The sequence below is a fragment of the Callithrix jacchus genome, chromosome X, assembly GCF_049354715.1.
Source record: "Callithrix jacchus isolate 240 chromosome X, calJac240_pri, whole genome shotgun sequence".
In the NCBI taxonomy this organism is placed as follows: domain Eukaryota; kingdom Metazoa; phylum Chordata; class Mammalia; order Primates; family Cebidae; genus Callithrix; species Callithrix jacchus.
This window is the reverse complement of record NC_133524.1, coordinates 49,661,619-49,684,196: the sequence shown is the minus strand read 5'-3', so window position 1 is coordinate 49,684,196 and position 22,578 is coordinate 49,661,619. Positions and strand designations below refer to the sequence as shown.

Genomic DNA, 22,578 nt, shown 5'->3' with positions numbered 1-22,578 from the left:
CAGGAGTTCGAGACCAGCCTGACCAATATGGAGAAACTCCATATCTACTAAAAATACAAAATTAGCTGGGCATGGTGGTGCATGCCTGTAATCCCAGCTACTCGGAAGGCTGAGGCAGGAGAATTGCTTGGACCTGGGAGGCAGAGGTTTTGGTGACCCAAGATCGTGCCATTACACTCCAGCCTAGGCAACAAGAGTGAAACTGCATTTCAAAATAAATAAATAACCTGCCAGGCACAGTGGCTCAGGCCTGTAATCCCAGCACTTTGGGAGGCCAAAGTGGGCAGATCACCTGAGGTCAGGGGTTCGAGAACAGCCTGGCCAACATGGTGAAACCTCCCTCTCTACTAGAAGTAAAAAAATTGGCTGGGCCTGGTGGCACATGCATGCAGTCCCAACCGCTCAGGAGGGTGAGGCATGAGAACTGCTTGTACCCAGGAGGAGGAGATTGCAGTGACCTGAGATCCCGCCACTGCACTCCAGTCTGGATGACAAAGCAAGACTCTGTCTCAAAAGTAAATAAATAAATAAATAATTCAGCCTCAGTTATTCCTTTATAGCAACATGAACAGTCCAAGACACTTACTTTTTCAATAAAGTAAGTGGCATCATAGCTTGCTGCAGCTTCCGATTCCTGGGCTCAAGCAACCCTCCCATCTCAGTCTCCCCAGTAATTTGGACTACAGGCAGGGACCACCATGCAGGCTAATTTTAAAAATTTTTTTGAGAGATAGGTTCTTGCTAAGTTGCCCAGGCTGGTCTTGAACTCCCAGCCTCAAGTGATCCTCCTGCCTCGGCCTCCCAAAGTATACTATTTCTTAAATTGAAAAAAACCCTAGACTGAACATTCCTGAAAAAAACAATCCTGCCCAAGATTTCCATTTTTTCCTTCAGATTTGTTCTTAGAAATTGAATCATTGAGGCTGGGCATGGTGGCTCACACCTATAATCCCAATACTTTGGGAGGTTAAAGTGAGAGGATTGCTTGAGCCCAGGGTTTCAAAACCAGCTGGGCAACAAGGAGAGACACTGTGGCTACAAAAATTTTAGAAAATTAGCCAGGCACAGCGGCATGTGTCTGTAGTCCCAGCTATTTGGTAGTCTGAGTGGGGAGAATCCCTAGAGCACAGGAGCTTGAGGTTATAGTGAGATATGATCAAGCCACTATGCTCTAGCCTGGGTAACAAAGTGAGACCATTTTCTTTTGGAAAAAAAAAAAAAGCCAGGCACAATGGCCTGTAATCCCAGCACTTTGGGAGGCCAAGTCAGGTGGATCATTTGAGGTCAGGAGTTCCAGACCAGCCTGACCAACATGGTGAAACCCCATCTCTACTAAAAATACGAATTTAGCTGGGCGTGCTGGCACACACCTGTAATCCAAGCTACTTAGTAGGCTGAGATAGGAGAATGGCTTGAACACAGGAGGCAGAGGTTGCAGTGAGCTGAAATCACACCAGTGCTCTCCAGCCTGGGCAACAAGAGCAAAACTCTGTCTCAAAAAAAAAAAAAAAAAAAAATGAGGGCCAGATGTGGTGGCCCATGCCTGTAATCCCAGCACTTTGGGAGGCCGAGGAAGGCAGATTGCTTGAGGTCAAAAGTTTGAGACCAGCCAGGTCAAAATGGTGAAACACTCGTGGCTCACAACCGTAATGCCAGCACTTTGGGAGGCCGAGGCTGTTGGATTACCTGACGTCTGGAGTTTGAGACCAGCCTGACCAATACGGTGAAACCCCATCTCTACTAAATATACAAAAACATTAGCGGGGTGTGGTGGCATGCACCTGTAGTCCCAGGAACTCAGGAGGCTGAGACAGGAGAATTGCTTGAACCCAGGAGGCAGAAGTTGCAGTGAGCCGTAATCACATGCCTCTGCACTCCAGCCTGGGCAACAGCACAGGACTCCGTCTCAAAAAAGAAGGAAGGAAGGAAGGAAGGAAGGGAGGGAGGGAGGGAGGGAGGGAGGGAGGGAGGGAGGGAGGGAAAAGAAATCATTAGGTCAGAAAAGGTGTTACTGGAGGAGGAGGGTGTCCAGGTTCTTGGTGTTTTGAATAAATAATTGGACAAAATGCACAAAGGAAGGAAAGAATGAAGCAACAAAAGCAGAGATTTATTGAAAATGGAAAGTACACTTTGCAGGGTGGGAGCCGGCCAAGCATCTGCTCAAGAGCTGGAATACAGAATCTTCTCAGGTCCAAATACCCTCTAGATGTTTCCCATTGGCCACTTGGTGTTCACCACATGTAAATGAAGTGGTGTACTGCAATCAGTCTGATTGGTTGTGGACAGCAACCAATGAGAGGTTGAAGTGAAGTTACAAGTTACACTCTTATGCAAACGTCTGATTGGCTGCAAAAAGACACCAATCCAGAGGTACTTTCAATTTCCCACCTGCCTGGCAGAAAAGGTGGGGGGTTGCAAAGGGAATAGCCTCTGGTCCTTTAGTAGTTACTTAGGCATGAAAAGTTAAGATTTTCTTTCTTTTCTTTCTTTCTCTCTCTTTTTTTTTTTTTTTTTTTTTTTTGAGACAAAGTTTTGCTCTTTTCACCAGGCTGGAGTGCAATGGCCTAATCTCAGCTCACTGCAACCTCTGCCTCCCAGGTTCAAGCGATTCTCCTGCCCCAGCCTCCAGAGTAGGTGGGATAATAGCAAAACTCTGGGCGCCCGCCATCATACCCAGCTTATTTTTGTACTTTTAGTAGAAATAGGGTTTCACCATGTTGGCCAGGCTGGTCTTGAACTCCCAACTTCGGATGATCCACCCGCCTCGGCCTCCCAAAGTGCTAGGATTACAGGTGTGAGCCACCGCTCCCTGCCAGGATTTTCCTTTCAATTTAGTTCTAGGAAGTCAGCGTCAAATGGTCTTAGGTTCCCTGCCTCCAGACCCTATTCTCCTGCCTCAAAGGTATTCATATTATTATACCACCCCTGATAAATACAGTTGAATCAATTTGTGCCCCTACCAACAGTGTATGAAAATGCCCACATTTTTCCATCACTAGCAACTCTGAACTTTATCTTTAGTATGTAATATTTGAGACCTTGACCAACTGACTTAGTCTCTCTGGGCCACAGCTCCCTCATCTGTTAAATGGATTTAAAATCATTCCCATCTCACCGTCTTTTTTTTTTTTTTTTAGATGGGGTCTCACTCTGTCACCCAGGTTGGAATGCAGTGGCATGATCTCAGCTCACTGCAAACTCTACCTCCCAGGCTCAAGTGATCTCCCACCTCAGACTCTCCAGTAGCTGGGACCACAGGCACCCACCACCATGCCCAGCTAATTTTGTATTTTTAGTAGAGGTGGAGTTTCCCCATGTTGCCCAGGCTGCTCTTGAACTCCCAAGCTTGGGCGATCCACCCACCTGTGCCTCCAAGTGCTAGGATTACAGATGAGACCCACCGCTCCTGGCCTCACAGAATCCTTTCAAAGACCAAATGTATACTTAAATTGGCAAGAGGACTTGCCATATAAGTGTTTGCTGTTTTTACTTTTGGTCATTACCAGTGTGTTAAATGAAGAACAACATTTCATTATTCGTTTGTTTGCACTGCTTTGATTATTAGTGAGGTTGAGAATCTTTACATGTGCTCAGTTGCGATTTGTATTCCTCCCTCCCCCGCTGAGTCTTGCTCCATCGCCCAGGCTGCTGGAGGGCAGTGATTCCATCTCCACTCACTACAACCTCCGCCTCCCAAATTCAAGCAATTCTTCTGCTTCAGCCTCCCGAGTAGCTGGGATTACAGGCGTGTGCCACCATGCCTGGCTAATTTTTGTATTTTTAGTAGAGACGGGTTTTCACCATGTTGACCAGGCTGATCTCAAATTCCTGACCTCAGGTGATCCGCCTGCCTCGGCCTCCCGAAGTACTAGAATTACAGGCATGAGCCACCACACCCAGCCAGAAGTCTTTTTTTTTTCAGACAGAGTTTCGCTCTTGTTGCCCAGGCTGGAGTGCAGTAGTGCAATCTCAGCTCACTGCAGCCTCTGCCTCCTGGGTTCAAGCAATTCTCCTATTTCAGCCTCCCTAGAAGTCCTCTTTTTTTTTTTTAAAGAGACAGAGTTGGTCAGGCATGACCTTGTCTATTTTTTTCTTTTTTTGAGATGGAGTCTCAATCTGTCACCCAGGCTGGAGTGCAATGGCACAATCTTGGCTCACTGCAACTTCTGCCTCCTGGGTTCAAGCAATTCTCCTGCCTCAGCCTCCTGAGTAGCTGGGATTACAGGCTTGCACAACCATGCTGGGCTAATCTTTTATATTTTTAGTAGAGACAGGGTTTCACCATGTTGGTCAGGCTGGTCTCAAACTCCTGACCTCATGATCCACCTGCCTCTGCCTCCCAAAGTGCTGGGATTACAGGTGTGAGCCACCGAGCCCGGCCTTGTCTTAAAAAAAAAAAAAAAAAGTTGCCGGGCACGGTGGCTCACGCCTGTAATCCCAGCACTTTGGGAGGCCGAGGCGGGTGGATCACGAGGTCAAGAGATCGAGACCATCCTGGTCAACATGGTGAAACCCTGTCTCTACTAAAAATACAAAAAATTAGCTGGGCATGGCGGCATATGCCTGTAATCCCAGCTACTCAGGAGGCTGAGGCAGGAGAATTGCCTGAACCCCGGAGGCAGAGGTTGCAGTGAGCTGAGATCGCGCCATTGCACTCCAGCCTGGGTAACAAACTCCATCTCAAAAAAAAAAAAAAAAAAAAAAAGTTAAAAAAAATTTTAGGCTGGGCGCAGTGGTTTATGCCTGTAATCCCAACACTTTGGGAGGCTGAGGCAGACGGATCACCTGAGGTCTGGAGTTCAAGACCAGCCTGACCAACATGGAGAAACCCCATCTCTACTAAAACAAAAAAATAGCTGGGCATGGTGGTGCATGCCTCTAATCCCAGTTACTCGGGAGGCTGAGGCAGGAGAATAGCTTGAACCCAGGAGGCAGAGGTTTCAGTGAGCCAAGATTGTGCCATTGCACTCCAACCTGGGCAAGAAGAATGAATGTCTGTCTCAAAACAAAACAAAACAAAACATTAAAAAGGGACTGGTGTGGTAGCTGATGCCTGTAATCCCAGCACTTTGGGAAGTAAATCAGGCAGATCACGTGAGGTCAGGAGTTCAAGACCAGCCTGGCCAGCATGGTGAAACCTCACCTCTATTAGAAATACAAAAATTAGCCAGGCGTGGTGGTATGCGCCTGTAATCCCAGCTACTCAGGAGGCTGAGGCCGGAAAATCACTTGAACCTGGGAGGCAGAGGTTGCAGTGATGCAGTGAGCAGAGATTGCAACATTGCATGCAGCCTGGGTGTCAGAGCAAGACTTCCTCTCAAAAAAAAAAATTAAAAAGAAACAGAGTTAGCTGGGCGTGGTGGCTCATGCCTGTAATCCCAGCACTTTGGGAGGCTGAGGTGGGCAGATCATGAGATCAGGAGATGGAGACCATCCTAGCTAATACCGTGAAACCCCATCTCTACTAAAATTACAAAAAATTGTCAGGCGCGGTGGCTCACATTTGTAATCCCAGTACTTTGGGAAGCCGAGGCGGGTGGATCACGAGGTCAAGAGATCGAGACCATCCTGGCCAACATGGTGAAACCCGGTCTCTACTTAAAATACAAAAAAAAAATAGCCTGGTATTTGGCACACACCTATAGTCCCAGCTACTTGGGAGGCTGAGGCGAAAGAATTGCTTGATCCCGGGAGGCGGAGGTTGCAGTGAGCTAAGACTGCACTACTGCACTCCAGCCTGGCGACAGAGAAAGACTCTGTCTCAAAAAGGAAAAAATAATTAAGCCAGGTGTGGTGGCATGCACCTGTAATCCCCAGCTACTCAGGAGGCTGAGGCAGGAGACTCGCTTGAACCTGTGAGGCAGAGGTTGCAGTGAGCTGAGATCACACCAGTGCACTCCAGTCTGAGTGACAGAGGAAGACTCTGTCTCAAAACAAAACAAAACAAAACAAAACAAAAAGAGAGTCTCACTAGCTTTGTTGCCCAGGCTGGAGTGCGGTGGTGCAATCATAGCTCACTGCAGCCTCCAACTCCTGGGCTCGAGCAATCCTCCTGCCTCTTGGTCTCTCAAAGTGCTGGGATTACAGACATGAGCCACCATGCCTTGCCTTTAAGTACATTTTAAAGAATTTTGATGTATCTTGAAAAGCAAAGTGGTTTTACCCTTGAGATTCCAGGACCCATCCCAGGATGCCCAGAGCTTCTAGGCCTGGAAACATGGCCATGAGATTGAATAATGGGCTGCCTGTTTTTAAGACCATTCTCTAAACCACCATAGTAATCTACCTTCCAAAATGTGGTATGTCCCCATTTCGTTTAATTTTATATATTTTTTCTTTTTCTTTCTTTCTTTTTTTTTTTTTTTTTTTTTTTTTTTGAGAAGGAGTTTCACTCTGACACCCAGGCTGGAGTGCAGTGGCTTGATCTTGGCTCACCACAAACCCTGCCTCCCGGGTTCAAGCAATCTCCTGCCTCAGCCTCCTGAGTAACTGGGATTACAGGTACCCACTACCATACCCTGCCAATTTTTGCATTTTTAGTAGAGATAGACCATGCTGGCCAGGCTCGTCTTGAACTCCCGACCTCAAGTGATCTGCCTGCCTTGGACTCCCAAAGTGCTGGGATTACAGGTGTGAGCCATAGTGCCCAGACTATTTAATTATGTTTATAGCAGCTGGCCATGCAGTGGCTCACACCTATAATCTTAGCACTTTGGGAAGCCAAGGTGGGCAGATCACTTGAGGTCAATAGTTCGAGACCAGCCTGGCCAACATGGTGAAAACCCATCTCTACTAAAAATACAAAAATTAGTTGGGCATAGTGGCAGACACCTCTAATCCCAGCTACTCAGGAGGCTGAGGCACCAGAATCACTTGAACCCGAGAGATGGAGGTTTCAGTGAGCCAAAATCATGCCACTGCACTCCAGCCTGGGCGACAGAATGAGATCCTGTCTCAAAAAAACAATTCTATTTATAGCTTCGAATTTAAAGGCATATTTCTTCCATCCAAGGTGTGTGCTGTAATTCATTTACTGCATCCGCTTCTGTTGATTATTTAAGTGGTCTTGAAGCTTTTGCCACAATAATACAACAATACATCTTATATAAAATTATTGTACACATCTTCAATGATTTCCTTGAGCCTAACTTGTAGCAGAATTATATTACTCTTTCTTGAGAATATTTGTTTGAAAGTGGCATTTAAAAAAAGACAAAAAAATAAAAGAATATTTGTTTAACTATCTATCATCTACTATGCAAACTCTTTTATTTTTATTTTATTGATTTACTTTTTTAGAGACAGGGTCTTGCTCTATCACACAACCTGTAGTGCAGTGTCACAATCATAGCTCACTGCAACCTCCAACTCCTGTCTTCAAGTAATTCTCTTGCCTCAGACTCTCACAGTGCTGAAAGTACAGGCATGAGCCACCACACCCAGCAACTCTGTATAAGCCACTCTGAATAAACTCTTTTTTATTTTTAGTTGTTTTTTTTTTTTACTTTCTAAGACAGAGTTTCGTCTGTCACCCAAACTGGAGTGCAATGGTACGATCTCGGCTCATTGCAACCTCCACCTCCCAGGTTCAAATGATTCTCGTGTCTCAGCCTCCTGAGTAGCTGGAACCACAGGTGTGTGCCACCATACCTGGCTAATTTTTGTATATTCAGTATAGACAGGGTTTTGCCATGTTTGCCAGGTTGGTCTCGAACTCTTGGCCTCAAGTGATCCATCTGCCTCAGCTTCTCAAAGTGCTGGGATTACAGGCATGAGCCACTGCAGCCGGCCTGTATAAACTCTTGAGGTCCTACACAAGAGAAATCTGTCTCCATAATTTTTTTCTTTTTTTTTTAAATTTCTACCTGCTTCATTTTTCCTTCATTTAAGTAATCTTTGAAGCCTTAGGACCTGGTTCTCACAATGTTTAATTGCTATATGTGTGTGTGTGTGTGTGTGTGTGTGTGTGTGTGTGTATACACATATATATACACATATATATATATTCCTGTTAATGTTTAATGTTGCTGTGTGTGTGTATGTGTGTGTGTATACACATATATATACACATATATATATATTCCTGTTAATGTTTAATGTTGCTGTGTGTGTGTGTGTGTGTGTGTGTGTGTGTGTATAGAGAGAGAGAGAGAGAGGAGAGAGAGAGAGAGAGAGAGAGAGAGAGAGAGACATAGTCTTGCTCTGTTGCCCAGGCTAGAGTGCAGTATTTTGCTCTGTCGCCCAGGCTGGTTCAAGCAATTCTTCTGCCTTAGCTTCCCGAGTAGCTGAGACTACAGGTGCAAGCCACCATGCCCAGCTCATTTTTGCACTTTTAGTAGAGAGTTTCACCATATTGGCCAGGCTGATCTTGAACTCCTGACCTTGTGATCTGCCCACCTTGTCCTCCCAAAGCGCTGGGATTACAGGCGTGAGCCACCTCACCCAGCCAATGTTTTGTATTTTTAGTAGAGACGGGGTTTCACCGTGTTAGCCAGGATGGTCTCGATCTCCTGATCTCATGATCCACCCGTCTTGGCCACCCAAAGCGCTGGGATTACAAGCATGAGCCACCGTGCCTGGCCTACTTATTTATTTATTTAGAGACAAGGTATCACCCTGTTGCCCAGGCTGCAGTGCTGTGGCCTGATCACCACTCAGGTGCATCCTCAACCTCCTGGGCTCAAGCCATCCTTCCCCCCTCAGCTTTCTGAGTAGCTGGGTCCATAGATTCGCACCACCACAGCCTGCTAATATTTAAAATTTTTTGTAGAGAGAGGATGTCACTACATTGCCCTCGCTTGTCTCAAACTCTTGGGCTCAAAGGATCCTTCTGCCTAGGCCCCCCAACGTGCTGGGATTACAGGCATGTGCCACTAAGCTCGGCACATGTTGCTATATTTTTTAAAAATGTATTTAAATGTCTATTCCCTACCCCAAGATGGGGTTTCACTATGATGGCCAGGCTGGTTTTGAACTCCTGACCTCAAGTGATCCACCCACCTCGGCCTTCCAAAGTGCTAGGATTACAGGCATGAGCCACCACGCCTGGTCTACATTACAAGTTCCTTTTTTTTTTCTTGCTTTTCTTTCTTTTTGGGATGGAGTCTCTCTCTGTTGCCCAGGCTGGAGTGCAGTGACAAGATCTTGGATCACTGCAACCTCCGCCTACCAGGTTCAAGCAATTCTCCTGTCTCAGCCTCCCAGGTAGCTGGGATTACAGGTGTGCACCACCACACCCAGCTAATCTTTGTATTTTTAGTAGAGACTGGGTTTTGCCATGTTGGCCAGGCTGGTCTCAACCCCCTGACCTCAGGTCAACAAGCCCGGCATATTTTATTATTTGAATCCAGTGCCTTGTTGAGTATGACTATTAAAATCTGACATCTGTAGGCATTATTATTATTATTATTTTTTTTTTTTGAGACAGAGTCTTGCTCTGTAGCCCAGGCTGGAGTGCAGTGTTGAGATCTTGGCTCACTGTAACCTCCGCCTCCCGTATTTAAGTGATTCTCATGCCTCAGCCTCCCAGGTAGCTGGGATTACAGGCATGAGCCACCATACCCAGCTAATTTTTGTATTTTTAGTAGAGACGGGTTTCACCATGTTGGTCAGGCTGGTCTCGAATTCCTGATCTCAAGTGATCTGCCTGCCCCAGCCTCCTAAAGTGCTGGGATTACAGGTGTGAACTATCCTGCTTGGCCAGTAGGCACTAGTTTTTTGTTTTTTGTTTTTTTAGGCACCCGTCACCACCCCCTGCTAATTTTTGTATATTTAGTAGAGATGGGGTTTCACTATATGGGTCAGGCTGGTCTCGAACTCCTGACCTCAGGTGATCCACCCACCTCAGCCTCCCATAGTGCTGAGATTACAGGCGTGAGCCACCATGCCCAGCCAGTAGGCACTTTTTCATGTCTATTATTCATTATTATACACATTGATACTCACTGGTTTTTTTTTTTCTTCTTAAGAGACGGGGTCTCACTCTGTCACCCAGGCTGGAATGCAGGGGTGTGATAAGAGCTAAGTGCAGCCTCGAACTCCCGGGCCTCAGGCGATCCTACTGCCTCAGCCTGCGGAGTCAATGGAACTACAGTTGGGCTCCACCACATCCGACTGATTATTTCTAAATGATTTACTTCATCCACTCTTCCCACATGAGTAGGGCACACCGTAGGCTTTCCATAAATACCTGTCAAAAGCCTACACGAAGGAATTAATTACTGGTAAGAATGACCTTCCACCATGCCTACCTCGCTAAAAACTACATTTCCCTGTAAGCTTGGCGCGACGCGCTCCCACGAGAACGAGCGACAATTACTTCCCACGGCCCCGTGCCGCCCCCTAACCGCCGGTGCCACAGTGATTGATGGGAAGGTAGTTCTTACGCGCGTAGGCCGGCCTCTAGCGACCTGAACCCAAACTAAATTTCCCAGCAAGCAGCGCGCCGGCCTGGGAAAAAGGGCAAGATGGCGGACTCTGAAGAGGTTGTTTTGCCGCTGACTGCTGCTTCCACTGCACCAATTTCATTCGGCTTCACTCGCACGTCTGCCCGAAGGCGGCTGGCCGACTCAGGAGACGGCGCGGGGCCATCCCCGGAGGAGAAGGATTTCTTGAAATCCGTGGAAGGAAGGGAGCTGCAGAGGTGACGCGCCGGGTCTTTCACACCTTGGAAATCGCTGCGGTGGTCGCAAGCGGGAGGGAGGAATCTCAGTTGTTTGTCTCGGTGACAGTGGCCTGTTAAACCTGAAGCACAGCCTGAATAAATTCGTGGAGGCCAGAAGGCGGGAGTTCATAGGAGGGGTGGGGAAATTGGACCTGATAGCCGTGGGAATTGTGAAGAGAGCGTGTATTCCTGAGAAGAAGTGTCTTTAGGACTTGAAGACACTGAGGTGTGTGCGTTCTGGGAGAAGGAAAGGTTGGGAGAATGACAGGACCTCTAGTGTCTAAACTGAAGTGGCGGGGCTTCTCCGATGTGGGGAACGGGATGGAGATGCATATTCAGGTTAATGGAGGCCACCATCAGTCTAATGAGGAGAGGAGAGTCCGAGGGGTCTGAGGGAGGGATTTTCAGAAGAGAATCAGGCATCTAGGAAGCTGTTTGGGGAGCTGGGGAGAGTCTGGGCTGAAGATAGTGATTTGCGAGTCATTGTGGAAGCCGGTCTTGGGTTTAACAGAGAGTCCAGGAATTATTTGTCGAAGGCACTGACATTTATGAGTTGGGCACACTAGGGGAGAGAATCCAAAGAATGGACGACCAGAGAGGTACAGGAGATCCAGACATGGAGTAGGGAAGACATGGTCTGTGGGGCTGGGGGTGAGTTTGGCTGTTGTGTTTTCTCTGAATGAAGGAGTGTGACTCAGAACCCACTGACCCTGCCACTCACCCAACCTCACCCCTCTGTGTCCACATCAGTGTGAAGCCCCAGGAAGCCCCCACGGAACTCATCATCCCTTTGATCCAGAGTGGCTATCGCAGGCAGCCACCAGCCCCGTCCCCTGGGCCATCCGCAGATTCTGAGGCCTTGGTGGATGGGGTGCTGTCCCAGGCTGTGAAGGAGCTCATTGAGGGTGAGTGATGCCCCTTTACCCTACCCCAGTGAAGGAAGAAGGTGGAAGGATAGGGTGGGACCTCATTGCTCCCTCCTGTTCTTCCCTTAGAATCCAAGAAGTCTCTGGAGGAGAGAGAGAATGCGCATGTCAACCCCACGCTTGCTATCCCCATGATCCAGAAAGGATGCACCCCCAGCGGGGAAGGGGCAGACAGCGAACCCCGGGCTGAGACAGTGAGCTGGCCCCTTGTCCCCCTTCTGCCCCAGCCTTTCTTTGCCCTGTCTGCCACGCTGTGTCCCTGCACGTAGCAGGGAAAGTCTGTGTGTGCTAGAGGCCCGCCACCTGCCCCTTCTCTTGCCATCCTTTTCGGAAGCATTACCAAATGAATCTGGATACCTGGATGCTAAAAAAGTACTTGAATCCTAGGATTATCTGAATGAGATGTGCAGCAAAGGGAACAGGAAATGTAAAGGCCCTCAAGGTAGACACTGCCTAGAGTGTTTGCTGACACCAAAGAGACCAGTGTGACTGAAGTGGAATGAGTGAGGGGAAGGGATAGTAGATGAAGTCAGAAAGGAGACAGGGTGCTAGACCAGGCAGGGCCTTGTAGGCCATTGTGAGGACTTTGGCTTTTACTCTGAGTGGGGTGAGAGCAGGGACAAGCCCTGAGCAGAGATGAAATATGATTTATAATTTGACAGCATCCCCCTGGCTGCTGTGAACAGAATCATTAGTGAAGGTGGAAGCAAGGGGCTTAGTCCAGGCTAGAGATGCTGGGGGCATAGACCAGAGTGGTCTGGAAGGATAAGCAGGGTTTAGTAAGAGAGGGAAGAACAAACAGAGTGAGTACTCCTGTTGGTAGCAACAGCCTAAGCAATGACATAGTAGCAGAAAATCGGTGTGGCAACTTGTATCTCTGGAGTGAATGTGAAAGAGTGATGATGGGAGGTGACAAGGGAAGAGGTTAGAGGTGTTTCTACAGAAGTAACCAAGTCTGTCTTTCATACCCGCAGACCTGACTTTTCACCTTTTCTTTCATAAATTTCTTGCACTGCTTCTTTGGAGTCTAGTTCTCCTACACCTGCAGACCACTCTCCCTTTTGACTGAACTGTTATTTCCTTCATCTTTTTTTTTTTTTAACACAGTCTTGCTCTGTCATCCAGGCTGGAGTGAAGTGGTGCAATCTTGGCTCACTGCAACCTACCCCTCCTGGGTTCAAGCAATTCTCCTGCCTCAGTCTCCCGAGTAGCTGCAGTTACAGATGTGCGCCACCATACCTGGCTAATTTTTGTATTTTCAGTAGAGACAAGGTTTTGCCATGTTGGTCAGGCTGGTCTTGAACTCCTGACCTCAAGTGATCCACCCACCTTGGTCTCCCCAAGTGCTGGGACTACACCTGTGAGCCACTGTGCCCAGCTCCTTTATCTTTAAAGAAAAAAAAAGATCCCACTTCACTCTTCATCCTTTCATCCTGTTCCAGCTTTGGCCTCATTCCTCTAATTTTTCCCTCTATAAACCTCCTCCTGCAGATTTCCGCATCTCAACTGACCAAAATTTCATCCATCCTTCCTCTCACTCAGCTTAAAAACCTTGGAGACAGCTGGGCATGGTGGCTCACACCTGTAATTTCAGCAGTTTGGCAGGCTGAGGCAGGCGGATCACCTGAGGTCAGGAGTTCGAGACCAGCCTGGCCGACACGGTGAAACCCCATCTCTACGAAAAGTACACATATTAGCCAGGCATGGTGGTGCACGCCTGTAATTGCAGCTACTCAGAGGCTGAGACAGGAGAATCGCTTGAACCCAGGAGGCGGAGGTTGCAGTGAGCAGAGATTGCACAATTGCACTCCAGCCTGGGCCACAGAGCAAGACTCCATCTCAAAAACCAAAAACAACAACAACAAAATCTTTGGAGTCATTCTCAATTCCCCTCTTTATTTCATGCCCCGTCCAATCTGCCAGCACAATTCTATCATCTTTTTTCATAATGACACCCAGAACTGACCACTTCTCACCACCACCAATACCACCACAAAGGGCTGAGCCACCAGCATGTCTCATCTGGACTATTATAGTAATTTCCTCACTGGTCCCTCTTGTGGCTCCCACCTGGCTCAGGGTCCTCTGACTTCTGCCCAGCTTTCCTAATTTAGTCTCTTCGCCACCCTTCTCTGCTCTCTACTCTCACCATCATGGTGACTTTCGTGATACTCCTCACACCTACCAAGCCTTGTCTGGCCTCAGGGCCTTTGCTATTACAGTGCTTTCAGCTTGGGACACTTTCTTCTCATATCCTCATGGCTCCCTCTGCTGTTATCTCAACCCAGTGGCACTCCCTCTCCATCCCTCTGCATCCTCTTACCCTGCTTTCTTGTTCTTTACCTCACCACCTGACACATCATGTTCTCTGTGTTTTATTTATAGTGTGTCTCCAGTACTAGACTAGAAGCTCTGCAAGGGTAGGGGTTTTTGTCTGTTTAGTTCACTGCTTCATCCCCAGTACCTAGAACAGTATTTGCCATAGATTAGGTGCTTTATATTTGTTGAAGGACTGAATATGGAGGAGTACAGTGAGGGATGGAAAGAGGAAATCAAAAGTCACCCTTGAGCTGATTGGAAAAGACACATAGCAAGTCACACAGTGGGTGGCAGCAAGTGCACTTCAAATAGAGGACCCAATATAAGTAATACTGACCCTCCTTCCTCTGCCTGAACCTGTAGGTGCCAGAGGAGGCCAATTATGAGGTGGTCCCTGTGGAGGCCTATGGGCTGGCCATGCTGCGGGGCATGGGCTGGAAACCTGGCGAGGGCATCGGTCGCACCTTCAATCAGTGAGTTCTGGGATGGGGTAAGGGGACAGACAGATCAGGCTGTGATCAAGATCCCCAGGATCACTGCCAAACTGGAACCATCCAGGCAGGGAGGGAGGATACATTATTGCCCTAACTAATTCAGCAGCTCCTTCCACTACTGTGTTTTGTTTTATTTTATTTTTATTTTAGCCACAAAGGGAGAGGAATGTTTTGTTTTGTCTTCTTTTTTGAGATGGAGTCTCACTGTCGCCCAGGCTGAAGTGCAGTGGCGTGATCTCAGCTCACTGCAACCTCTGCCTCCTAGGTTCAAGTGATTCTCCTCCCTCAGCCTCCCGAGTAGCTAATTTTTTATTTTTAGTAGAGATGGGGTTTTACCATGTTGGCCAGGCTGGTCTTGAACTCCTGACCTCAGCTTATCCACCCGTCTTGGCCTCCCAAAGTGCTGGGATTGTAGGCGTGAGCCACCACACCTGGCTTCCACTTCTGTTTTAAACTCCCATTTGGCCTTCAGAATACTGTAATAGAATCCTATTTTTATAAAGTTTGCCTCTGGGGACATCAATTTCCTCATCTGAAAAATGGGGATAGTAATACTGACTTCACAGGTCTGTTGTGTGAGTTAAATGAAATTATACATATAGGCCAGGTAGTGGCTCATGCCTGTAATCCCAGCACATTGGGAGACTGAGGCAGGAGGATCACTTAACCTTGGCAGTTTGAGACCAGCCTGGACAACATAGGGAGGCTCCATCTCTACAAAAGATTAATTAATTTTAAGAAAAGAAATTATATACGTAAAGCACATACAGTAGGTCCTGGCCCCAAGAAAGCATAGACTAAACATTTACTATTGTCATGCAGACTTACTACCCTTTCTTTGCAATTGCAAACTCTGAAGAATTCTGAAAAACAAACATTTTTTCCTAAGCCATTGGTAGCCAAACATGACCTGAATTGGTATCGAGTATTTTTTTTCTTTTGACATGGAGGCTCTTTGTTGCCCAGGCTGGAATGCAGTTGGTGCAATCTTGGCTCACTGCAACCTTGACCTCCTGAGTTCAAGTGGTTCTCCTACCTCAGCCTTCTGAGTAGCTGGGATTACAGACATGTTCCACCATGCCTGGCTAATTTTTGTATTTTTAGTAGAGATGGGGTTTCCCCATGTTGGCCAGGCTGGTCTTGAACTCCTGACCTCAGGTGATCTGCCAACCTCGGTCTCCCAAAGTGCTGGGATTACAGGCATGAGCCACCATGCCCAACCATGTCGAGTATTTATAGTCTGTTTCTCCTGCTTGTTGTGAATATTCATATGATTTCCCCTGTAGACATAGTATATTTGGTTACAGTGATCTGCCTCTGATCTTACTGTAGATAGTATGTAATAGATGGTATATGCAGCATGTTACTAGGTTGAATCAAATGAAATTGCTGTTTCTGTGGGTCAAAAACAGTCCTAATATGAGATCAGAAAGGGCATCCTTGAAAATGTTGATGGGGGCCAGACATGGTGGCTCATGCCTGTAATCCCAGCACTTTGGGAGACCAAGGATGGTGGATCACCTGAGGTCAGTTCTGAGATCAGCCTGACCAACATGTGAAACCCTGTCTCTACTAAAAATACAAACATTAGCCAGGCATGGTGGCATGTACTTGTAACTCCAGCTATTCAGGAGGCTGAGGCAGGAGAATCACTTGAATCTGGGAGGTGGAGGTTGCAGTGAGCCGAGATCGAGCCATTGCACTCCAGTCTGGGAGACAAGAGCAAAACTCTGTCTCAAAAAAAGAAAAGAAAAGAAAATGTCGATGGGGTAGAGTTTGGTCAGGGAGAGGAAATAAATAAGATGTTGAAGACTGTCGCATTCTCTCCAGCAAACCCATATTTCTCCCTGCAGAGTAGTGAAGCCCCGTGTCAACTCACTGAGGCCCAAGGGATTAGGGCTGGGTGCCAACCTGACCGAGGCCCAGACCTTGACCCCTACCGGCCCCTCCCACATGCCAAGGCCAGATGAGCAAGGGAAGGATAAGGAAGATCAGCCTCAAGGGTTGGTGCCGGGAGGAGCTGTAATGGTTCTTTCTGGCCCTCACCGAGGCCTCTATGGGAAGGTAAGGAACCAAGATAGCCCAGGAGCCCAAAACAGGCAGCAGGGAATGTTGATCTGAGGGTCAGAGGGAGGAAGACTTGGGTTTGAGGTAGAAAGGCTGGGAGTTCTAGTCTTTTAGGCCTGCTTGGCCCACTGCCACACTCAGTAACCCAGGATCACTTGCTGGCCTCTGTGAGCCTCAGTTACCAGTTAAAAGGAAAAGAATGTCATATGCCACAAGTCCCTGAGGATTAAATGCTTAAAGGATCCAAGGAAGCCCCACAGTTAGCTGAGGGAGACACAGGAACCAGACCTGGTCCCACTTCTTAGGGGTCAAAGTCTGGTCGGGGAGACAGAGGAAGCAGGCCTCTTAGAGGTGAGAGGTGGACAGCTTGGTCCTAGGAATGTGGGTGGAGTCCACAATCCCTACCTAACTTCTTCCCCTCAACACTTTAGGTGGAAGGCCTCGATCCTGACAATGTTCGGGCCATGGTTCGTCTGGCTGTGGGGAGCCGGATGGTGACTGTCAGTGAGTACTGCCTACGGCCAGTCTCCCAGCAGGAATTTGACAAGAACGCCTTGGATCTCAGTGAGTGAGCCTCTTGTAGAGCTAGGGGAGTTGGCAAAGCATTCCTGGGGATGGCAGGGCCTGGCTTATGGAATGGTTTTAGATCTGCAGCAGGGAGGGTCAGCAGTCTGCCTGACAGGTGTGACTTCCAATCAGAGGTCAGGAGGTAAGAATGGACATAAGTGACTTATTCCATTTGATTGGAGAAAGGTGGATGTCATACCCCTTGGTCTGTAGCCTGTTTCTGAGTGGGAAGAAACAGGTACAGAAATCAGTTCCTACTCTCAGGATCTTTGTCCATTTGGGGTGGTGAACCTCTCTTTTACTAGGGAGTGAGAACTACTAGGATTAGTGTATGACTGAGAAGAAAGGAATTCTAGGCAGACAGAATAGCACAGGTGAAGGCGTTTCAGTAGGATGGGGCAGTTTGGCAGATGGGTACAGACAGAGCTCTCAGGGAATCTCTAGTCAATGTTAGGTAGGCATTGTTGCTGTAGGCTAGGGCAGCTGTGGGAGGGTTCCTGAAGGAAGCCGAAATGGTTGAGAGGTCAGGGAGAGGCATTCTACTAGCAAATGCATGAGGGGAGAGAGGGACACTTTGGCAGGTGGAAGGTGGCCCTAGGCTGAGACATGGCCTTGGAAGGAAAGGCAGTGAGACACTGAGGCTCTGTCCTGGTTCTCCTAACCGCTTGAACAGGCCAGGTAAGGAAAACTTCCTTCCCTAGGGCAACAGAACAGAACTGCCTCATTACAGAAGACCCTCCGGAATCAAGAACTCCACATCCAGCAGGACAACTCAGAGAGGAAGCGGAAACACCTTCCAGGCCGGTGGGACTCTGAGCATGTGGGAGGGGGCAAGAGGGAAGGGCTGTGAGTAGGCTTGAGCAGCCAGGAAAGGCTTTCAAGGCAGGGCAGGCTCATAGAAGGAACTGGGAACCGCATTGTGGGTGGGTTTCATAGCATAGACAAAGGGAGGGAGACTGGAAAGTGCATCTGATGAAGAGCTAAGCCTGGTGCTGCCACCTTCTCCACAGACAGAATGGGCTTACAGCCAAGATTGAGAAAGCAGCCCCCAGGAGTCGGCACTGGCTGCACAGGGACCTGCGGGTGCGGTTTGTGGACAAGATGTACAAAGGCGGCCAGTATTATAACACCAAGGTGGGAACCCTACAGCCTGAGTCCCCTCCCTCCCCCAGGGACTGGGCCCCCTTAGCTCTCTAAAAATCTCACATCCCCCTGACCTGTATCCCCAGATGATAATTGAAGATGTCCTAAGCCCAGATACCTGTGTATGTCAGACAGATGAAGGCCGAGTCCTGGAAGGTGAGTTTGAGTGATTGCAGCTGGAGCATGATCATCCTGGAGGTTGATCAAGAAGAGTGTCTTAGGCCCAGAGCCTGGCCCAGGCAAAGCTGGGAGGTTGGGCAGAGTTCAGGTATTTTGCAAGGCCTAGCATCCTCTTACAGAACATTGGACACTTCCATTATGGTAGTTATCTTGAGCCCCACACTCCCGGTCTGCCAAGTTTTCTTTTTCTTTCTTTCTTTCTTTTTTTTTTTTTTTGAGGCACAGTCTTGCTCTGTTGCCCAGGCTGGAGTGCAGTGGCATGATCTTGACTCACTGCAACCTCTGCCTCCTGGTTTCAAGCGATAATCCTGCCTCAGCCTCCTGAGTAGCTGGGACTACAGGCAAGCGCCACCACACCTGGCTAATGTTTGTATTTTTAGTAGAGATGGGGTTTCACCATGTTGACCATGCTGGTCTTGAATTCCTGACCTCAAGTGATCCTCCCGCCTTGGCCTCCAAAGTGCTGGGATTACAAGCCACTGCGCCTGGCCTCCATCTATCAAATTAGCATGGAAATTACTTTCTTCCTCTTGTGATTGGTACCTTGGTGAAGGGATGTGTATTGAGCTCTCAGTGCAGGGCAGGGCTTAGAACATGCCAGCAATAAACGATGGCTGTTCTTATCACTACCACCACATGGACATCCTCCCTTTATTATAGTGATTTTTATAAACTACTCCTTAGGCTTCCTCATCTGTGAAATGGATGTGGTGGGACTCTATCTGTCAACAGGGCATAGAGTGGCTCCAGAGAATACAGGAAAGGCCCTTCTTTTTTTTTTTTTTGAAATGGGGTCTTGCTTTATCACCTAGGCTGGAGTGCAGTGGCACGATCATGGATACTGCCACCTCGAATTCCTGGTTTCAAACCATCCTCCCACCTCAGCCTCCTGAGTAGCTAGGACTCAGGCATATACTACCATGCCTGGCTAATTTTAAAATTTTTTGTAGGCTGGGTGAAGTGGCTCATGCCTGTAATCCCAGCATGCTGGGAGGCCAAAGTGGGTGGATCACCTGAGGTCATGGATTTGAGACCAGCCTGACCAACAGCTCAAAACCCTGTCTCTACTAAAAATACAAAATTAGCTGGGTGTGGTAGTAGGCACCTGTAATCCCAGGTACTTGGGAGGCTGAGGCAGGAGAATCATTTGAACCCAGGAGGCGGAGGTTGCAGTGAGCCTAGATTGCGCCATTGCATTCTAGCCTGGGCAACAAGAGTAAAACTCCGACTCAAAAAAAAAATTTTTTTTTTTTTTTTTTTTTGTAGAGACAAGGTCTGACCATCTTGCCCAGATTGGTCTCAAGCTCCTGGGCTCAAGAGATCCTCCCACCTCAGCCTCCCAAAGTGCTGGGTCTAGAGGTGTGAGCCACCACACCTGGCCAGGAAGGGCCCTTCTGACAGGACCCCGGTTGGGCTGGTCCTTGCTGTGGGCCTCACTCCCCTCTCCCTTACCTGTAGGCCTGAGGGAAGACATGCTGGAGACACTGGTTCCCAAGGCAGAGGGCGACCGTGTGATGGTGGTGCTGGGCCCACAGGCTGGAAGGGTGAGTCTCAAACCTGGCAGTGGAGGTTTGTGGGTCATTCACAGCCTGTAGCAGGGTCTAGGCTGGCCTTGCTGATTTCACTTCACCTCTGTTCCAGGTGGGACATTTGCTGAGCCGGGACAGAGCACGGAGCCGGGCTTTGGTGCAACTGCCAAGAGAGAATCAGGTGGTGGAGCTTCACTACGATGCTGTCTGCCAGTACACGGGCCCTAGTGACACAGATGAAGACTGACCCATGGGACTCCTCCCATCCCCTAGGCTGTTACCAGTTCTGTACAGTATGAGGAAGTTGCCTTCAAGAAGGTGGGAAGATCATTGTTCCATCCTCTACTTCTAGTGCAGTTCTGGGACAAGGACAAGGGACATGGATGGATGAACCAGTAGGGAAGCTAGAAACAAACCCAATATTTACCAGAATTTAGGGTATAATAAAAACCATTTCGGACACTTAATAGAAAGATGTAGCAGGCTAGGCACGGTGGCTCACGCCTGTAATCCCAGCACTTTGGGAGGCCGAGGCGGGTGGATCACGAGGTCAAGAAATCGAGACCATCCCGGTCAACATGATGAAACCCCATCTCTACTAAAAATACAAAAAATTAGCTGGGCACGGTGGCGCGTGCCTGTAATGCCAGCTACTCAGGAGGCTAAGGCAGGAGAATTGCCTGAACCCAGGAGGCGGAGGTTGCGGTGAGCTGAGATCGCGCCATTGCCCTCCAGCCTGGGTAACAAGAGTGAAACTCCGTCTCAAAAAGAAAAAAAGATGTCTCTAGCACTGCTCAGAGGGCAAATTTTAAAACTAAAGTCTGGGTGAAAGATTTGCTAGTTTTACAGAAAGATTTGTTATCTTAAACTCAAGCTGGTTTTTCTATTTTCATGTAAATGACTGGGATGCTGTCTTATAAAATCTTCCAAGTTCATGTTTGTGAAATAAACATTACATGAGAGTTTAAAAAACAAAACAAAAAAAAAAGATGTAATCATAGGCCGGGTGCGGTGGCTCAAGCCTGTAATCCCAGCACTTTGGGAGGCCGAGACGGGTGGATCACGAGGTGGACAGATCAAGACCATCCTGGTCAACGTGGTGAAACCCCGTCTCTCCTCAAAATACAAAAATTAGCCGGGCATGGTGGCACTTGCCTGTAATCCCAGCTACTCATCAGGCTGAGGCACAAGAATTGCCTGAACCCAGGAGGTGGAGGTTGTGGTGAGCCGAGATCGCGCCATTGCACTCCAGCCTGGGTAACAAGAGCGAAACTCCATCTCAGAAAAAAAAGAAAGATGTAATCATAAGTGGTATCATGAGCTGCGAGTTAAGGTGGGAACTGAGTTGACTGAGGTGGGAACCATTTCATTTTTCAGCCTTGCTTTCCTGCCCAGGGTACAGGACAAGTTAAAGGACTCATTTGATTATGAGCTCACTCTTGGGATATAAAAACTATGAGCTTAGGCACAGTGGCACATGCCAGTAACTCCAGCAGTTTGGGAGGCTGAGGTGGGTGGATCACTTGAGGCCAGGAGTTCAAGACCAGCCTGGCCAACAAGGGGAAACCCTGTCTCTATTAAATAAAGTATGAAAATACAAAAAATTAGCCAAGTGTGGTGTTAAACGCCTATAATCACAGCTACTCAGGAAGCTGAGGCAAGACAATTGCTTGAACCCGGGAGGTAGAGGTCGCAGTGAGTCCAGATCATGCCACTGCATTCCAGCCCAAGGGACAGAGTTACACTCTGTCTCAAAAAAAAAAAATCTGACTCTTGACTAGATGCTGTGGAATCTGAAGTACTAGGTCTCTGAACAACTTCCTGAGCAAGAATTCTAGCAACTAGCAGCAGAGTCTGCTTTCACTCTCAGGTTAGAGCAAGACCCCAGAGAATATGCTGAGCCTGGGGTCTTCCTCTATTATGCTGTTACGCAGACTGGAGTGCAGTGGTACAGTCATAGCTCACAGCAGCATTGACCTGGGTTCGTGATCTTCCCGCCTCAGCCTCCCAAAGTGCTGGGATTATAGGCATGAGCCACCACAGCTGGCCTCTGGCTTATATCTTTTTAATCTTAGGGAGGATGTTCCCAATTTCTCATATCCAGTAGTCAGTTTCCTATGCTTTATGCACTTCACCCTGTCAAGAAGGCCTCCTCCTTTCTCCAGTCATAATAAACCAGCCTTGGGTAGCGCCTTCAAGAAGAGCTAAAGCTCCCCAGGGAATGGCACTGGGCTCTGTCTCTGCCCTGTAACACAACATAACCCAGCCATTTCACACACCCTCCATCTCCTCCCTGTGCCACAATGCTGAAGTAGATAATCAGCTTCAGATTTCCTGGAATTCATCTTTCTCCTAAGCCTACGCTTGAAAATGGGGCCCCGAGTTCTTGAATATGGCCCTTTGTCCAGAACACCTACCTCCAGGCAGAGCGCCTGGTCTCTCCTGACAGGCCACTGGGACTTTTTGTGCTTTGCCTTGAAAGGAACCCTGCTGATCCCCATTTTGAGGACAGGGTTCCTTACATTCAGGGAAGTGTGGACAATATAAGGAGGCTTTCTCAATCTGCCCCTTGTTCACTGTGCACAAACAAAGCCTTGTATCTGAAGATCCTTTGAATCTGTGCAGTGTTCTCTCAGCTTGCTGCCTGGCATCTGCCTGCTGCCAAAGTTGCTCTTGTGGCAGTAGTTACT

At 48.2% G+C, this 22,578-nt stretch overlaps 1 protein-coding gene across 8 annotated transcripts in view; it reads left to right on the top strand.

Moving 5' to 3' along the window:
• GPKOW (G-patch domain and KOW motifs) overlaps positions 1-20,823 on the top strand; it is a 29,668-nt gene extending 8,845 nt beyond the window's left edge. For 4 of the 8 annotated variants that reach the window (XM_078363230.1, XM_078363232.1, XM_078363229.1 and 1 more), the window contains 11 exons: positions 10,434-10,642; positions 11,414-11,568; positions 11,659-11,783; positions 14,272-14,381; positions 16,256-16,466; positions 16,901-17,033; positions 17,738-17,840; positions 18,047-18,170; positions 18,266-18,335; positions 19,818-19,903; positions 20,001-20,823. In XM_078363230.1, the coding sequence (XP_078219356.1) occupies positions 10,467-10,642; positions 11,414-11,568; positions 11,659-11,783; positions 14,272-14,381; positions 16,256-16,466; positions 16,901-17,033; positions 17,738-17,840; positions 18,047-18,170; positions 18,266-18,335; positions 19,818-19,903; positions 20,001-20,135 (1,428 nt within the window). In that variant the 5' untranslated portion in view covers positions 10,434-10,466 and the 3' untranslated portion in view covers positions 20,136-20,823. Of the gene's footprint in view, positions 1-9,968; positions 10,643-11,413; positions 11,569-11,658; positions 11,784-14,271; positions 14,382-16,255; positions 16,467-16,900; positions 17,034-17,737; positions 17,841-18,046; positions 18,171-18,265; positions 18,336-19,817; positions 19,904-20,000 lie in introns of all 8 variants that reach the window. The other 4 variants (XM_078363228.1, XM_078363227.1, XM_078363224.1 and 1 more) reach the window with 1 other exon arrangement.
• Positions 20,824-22,578: the final 1,755 nt, after the last annotated feature.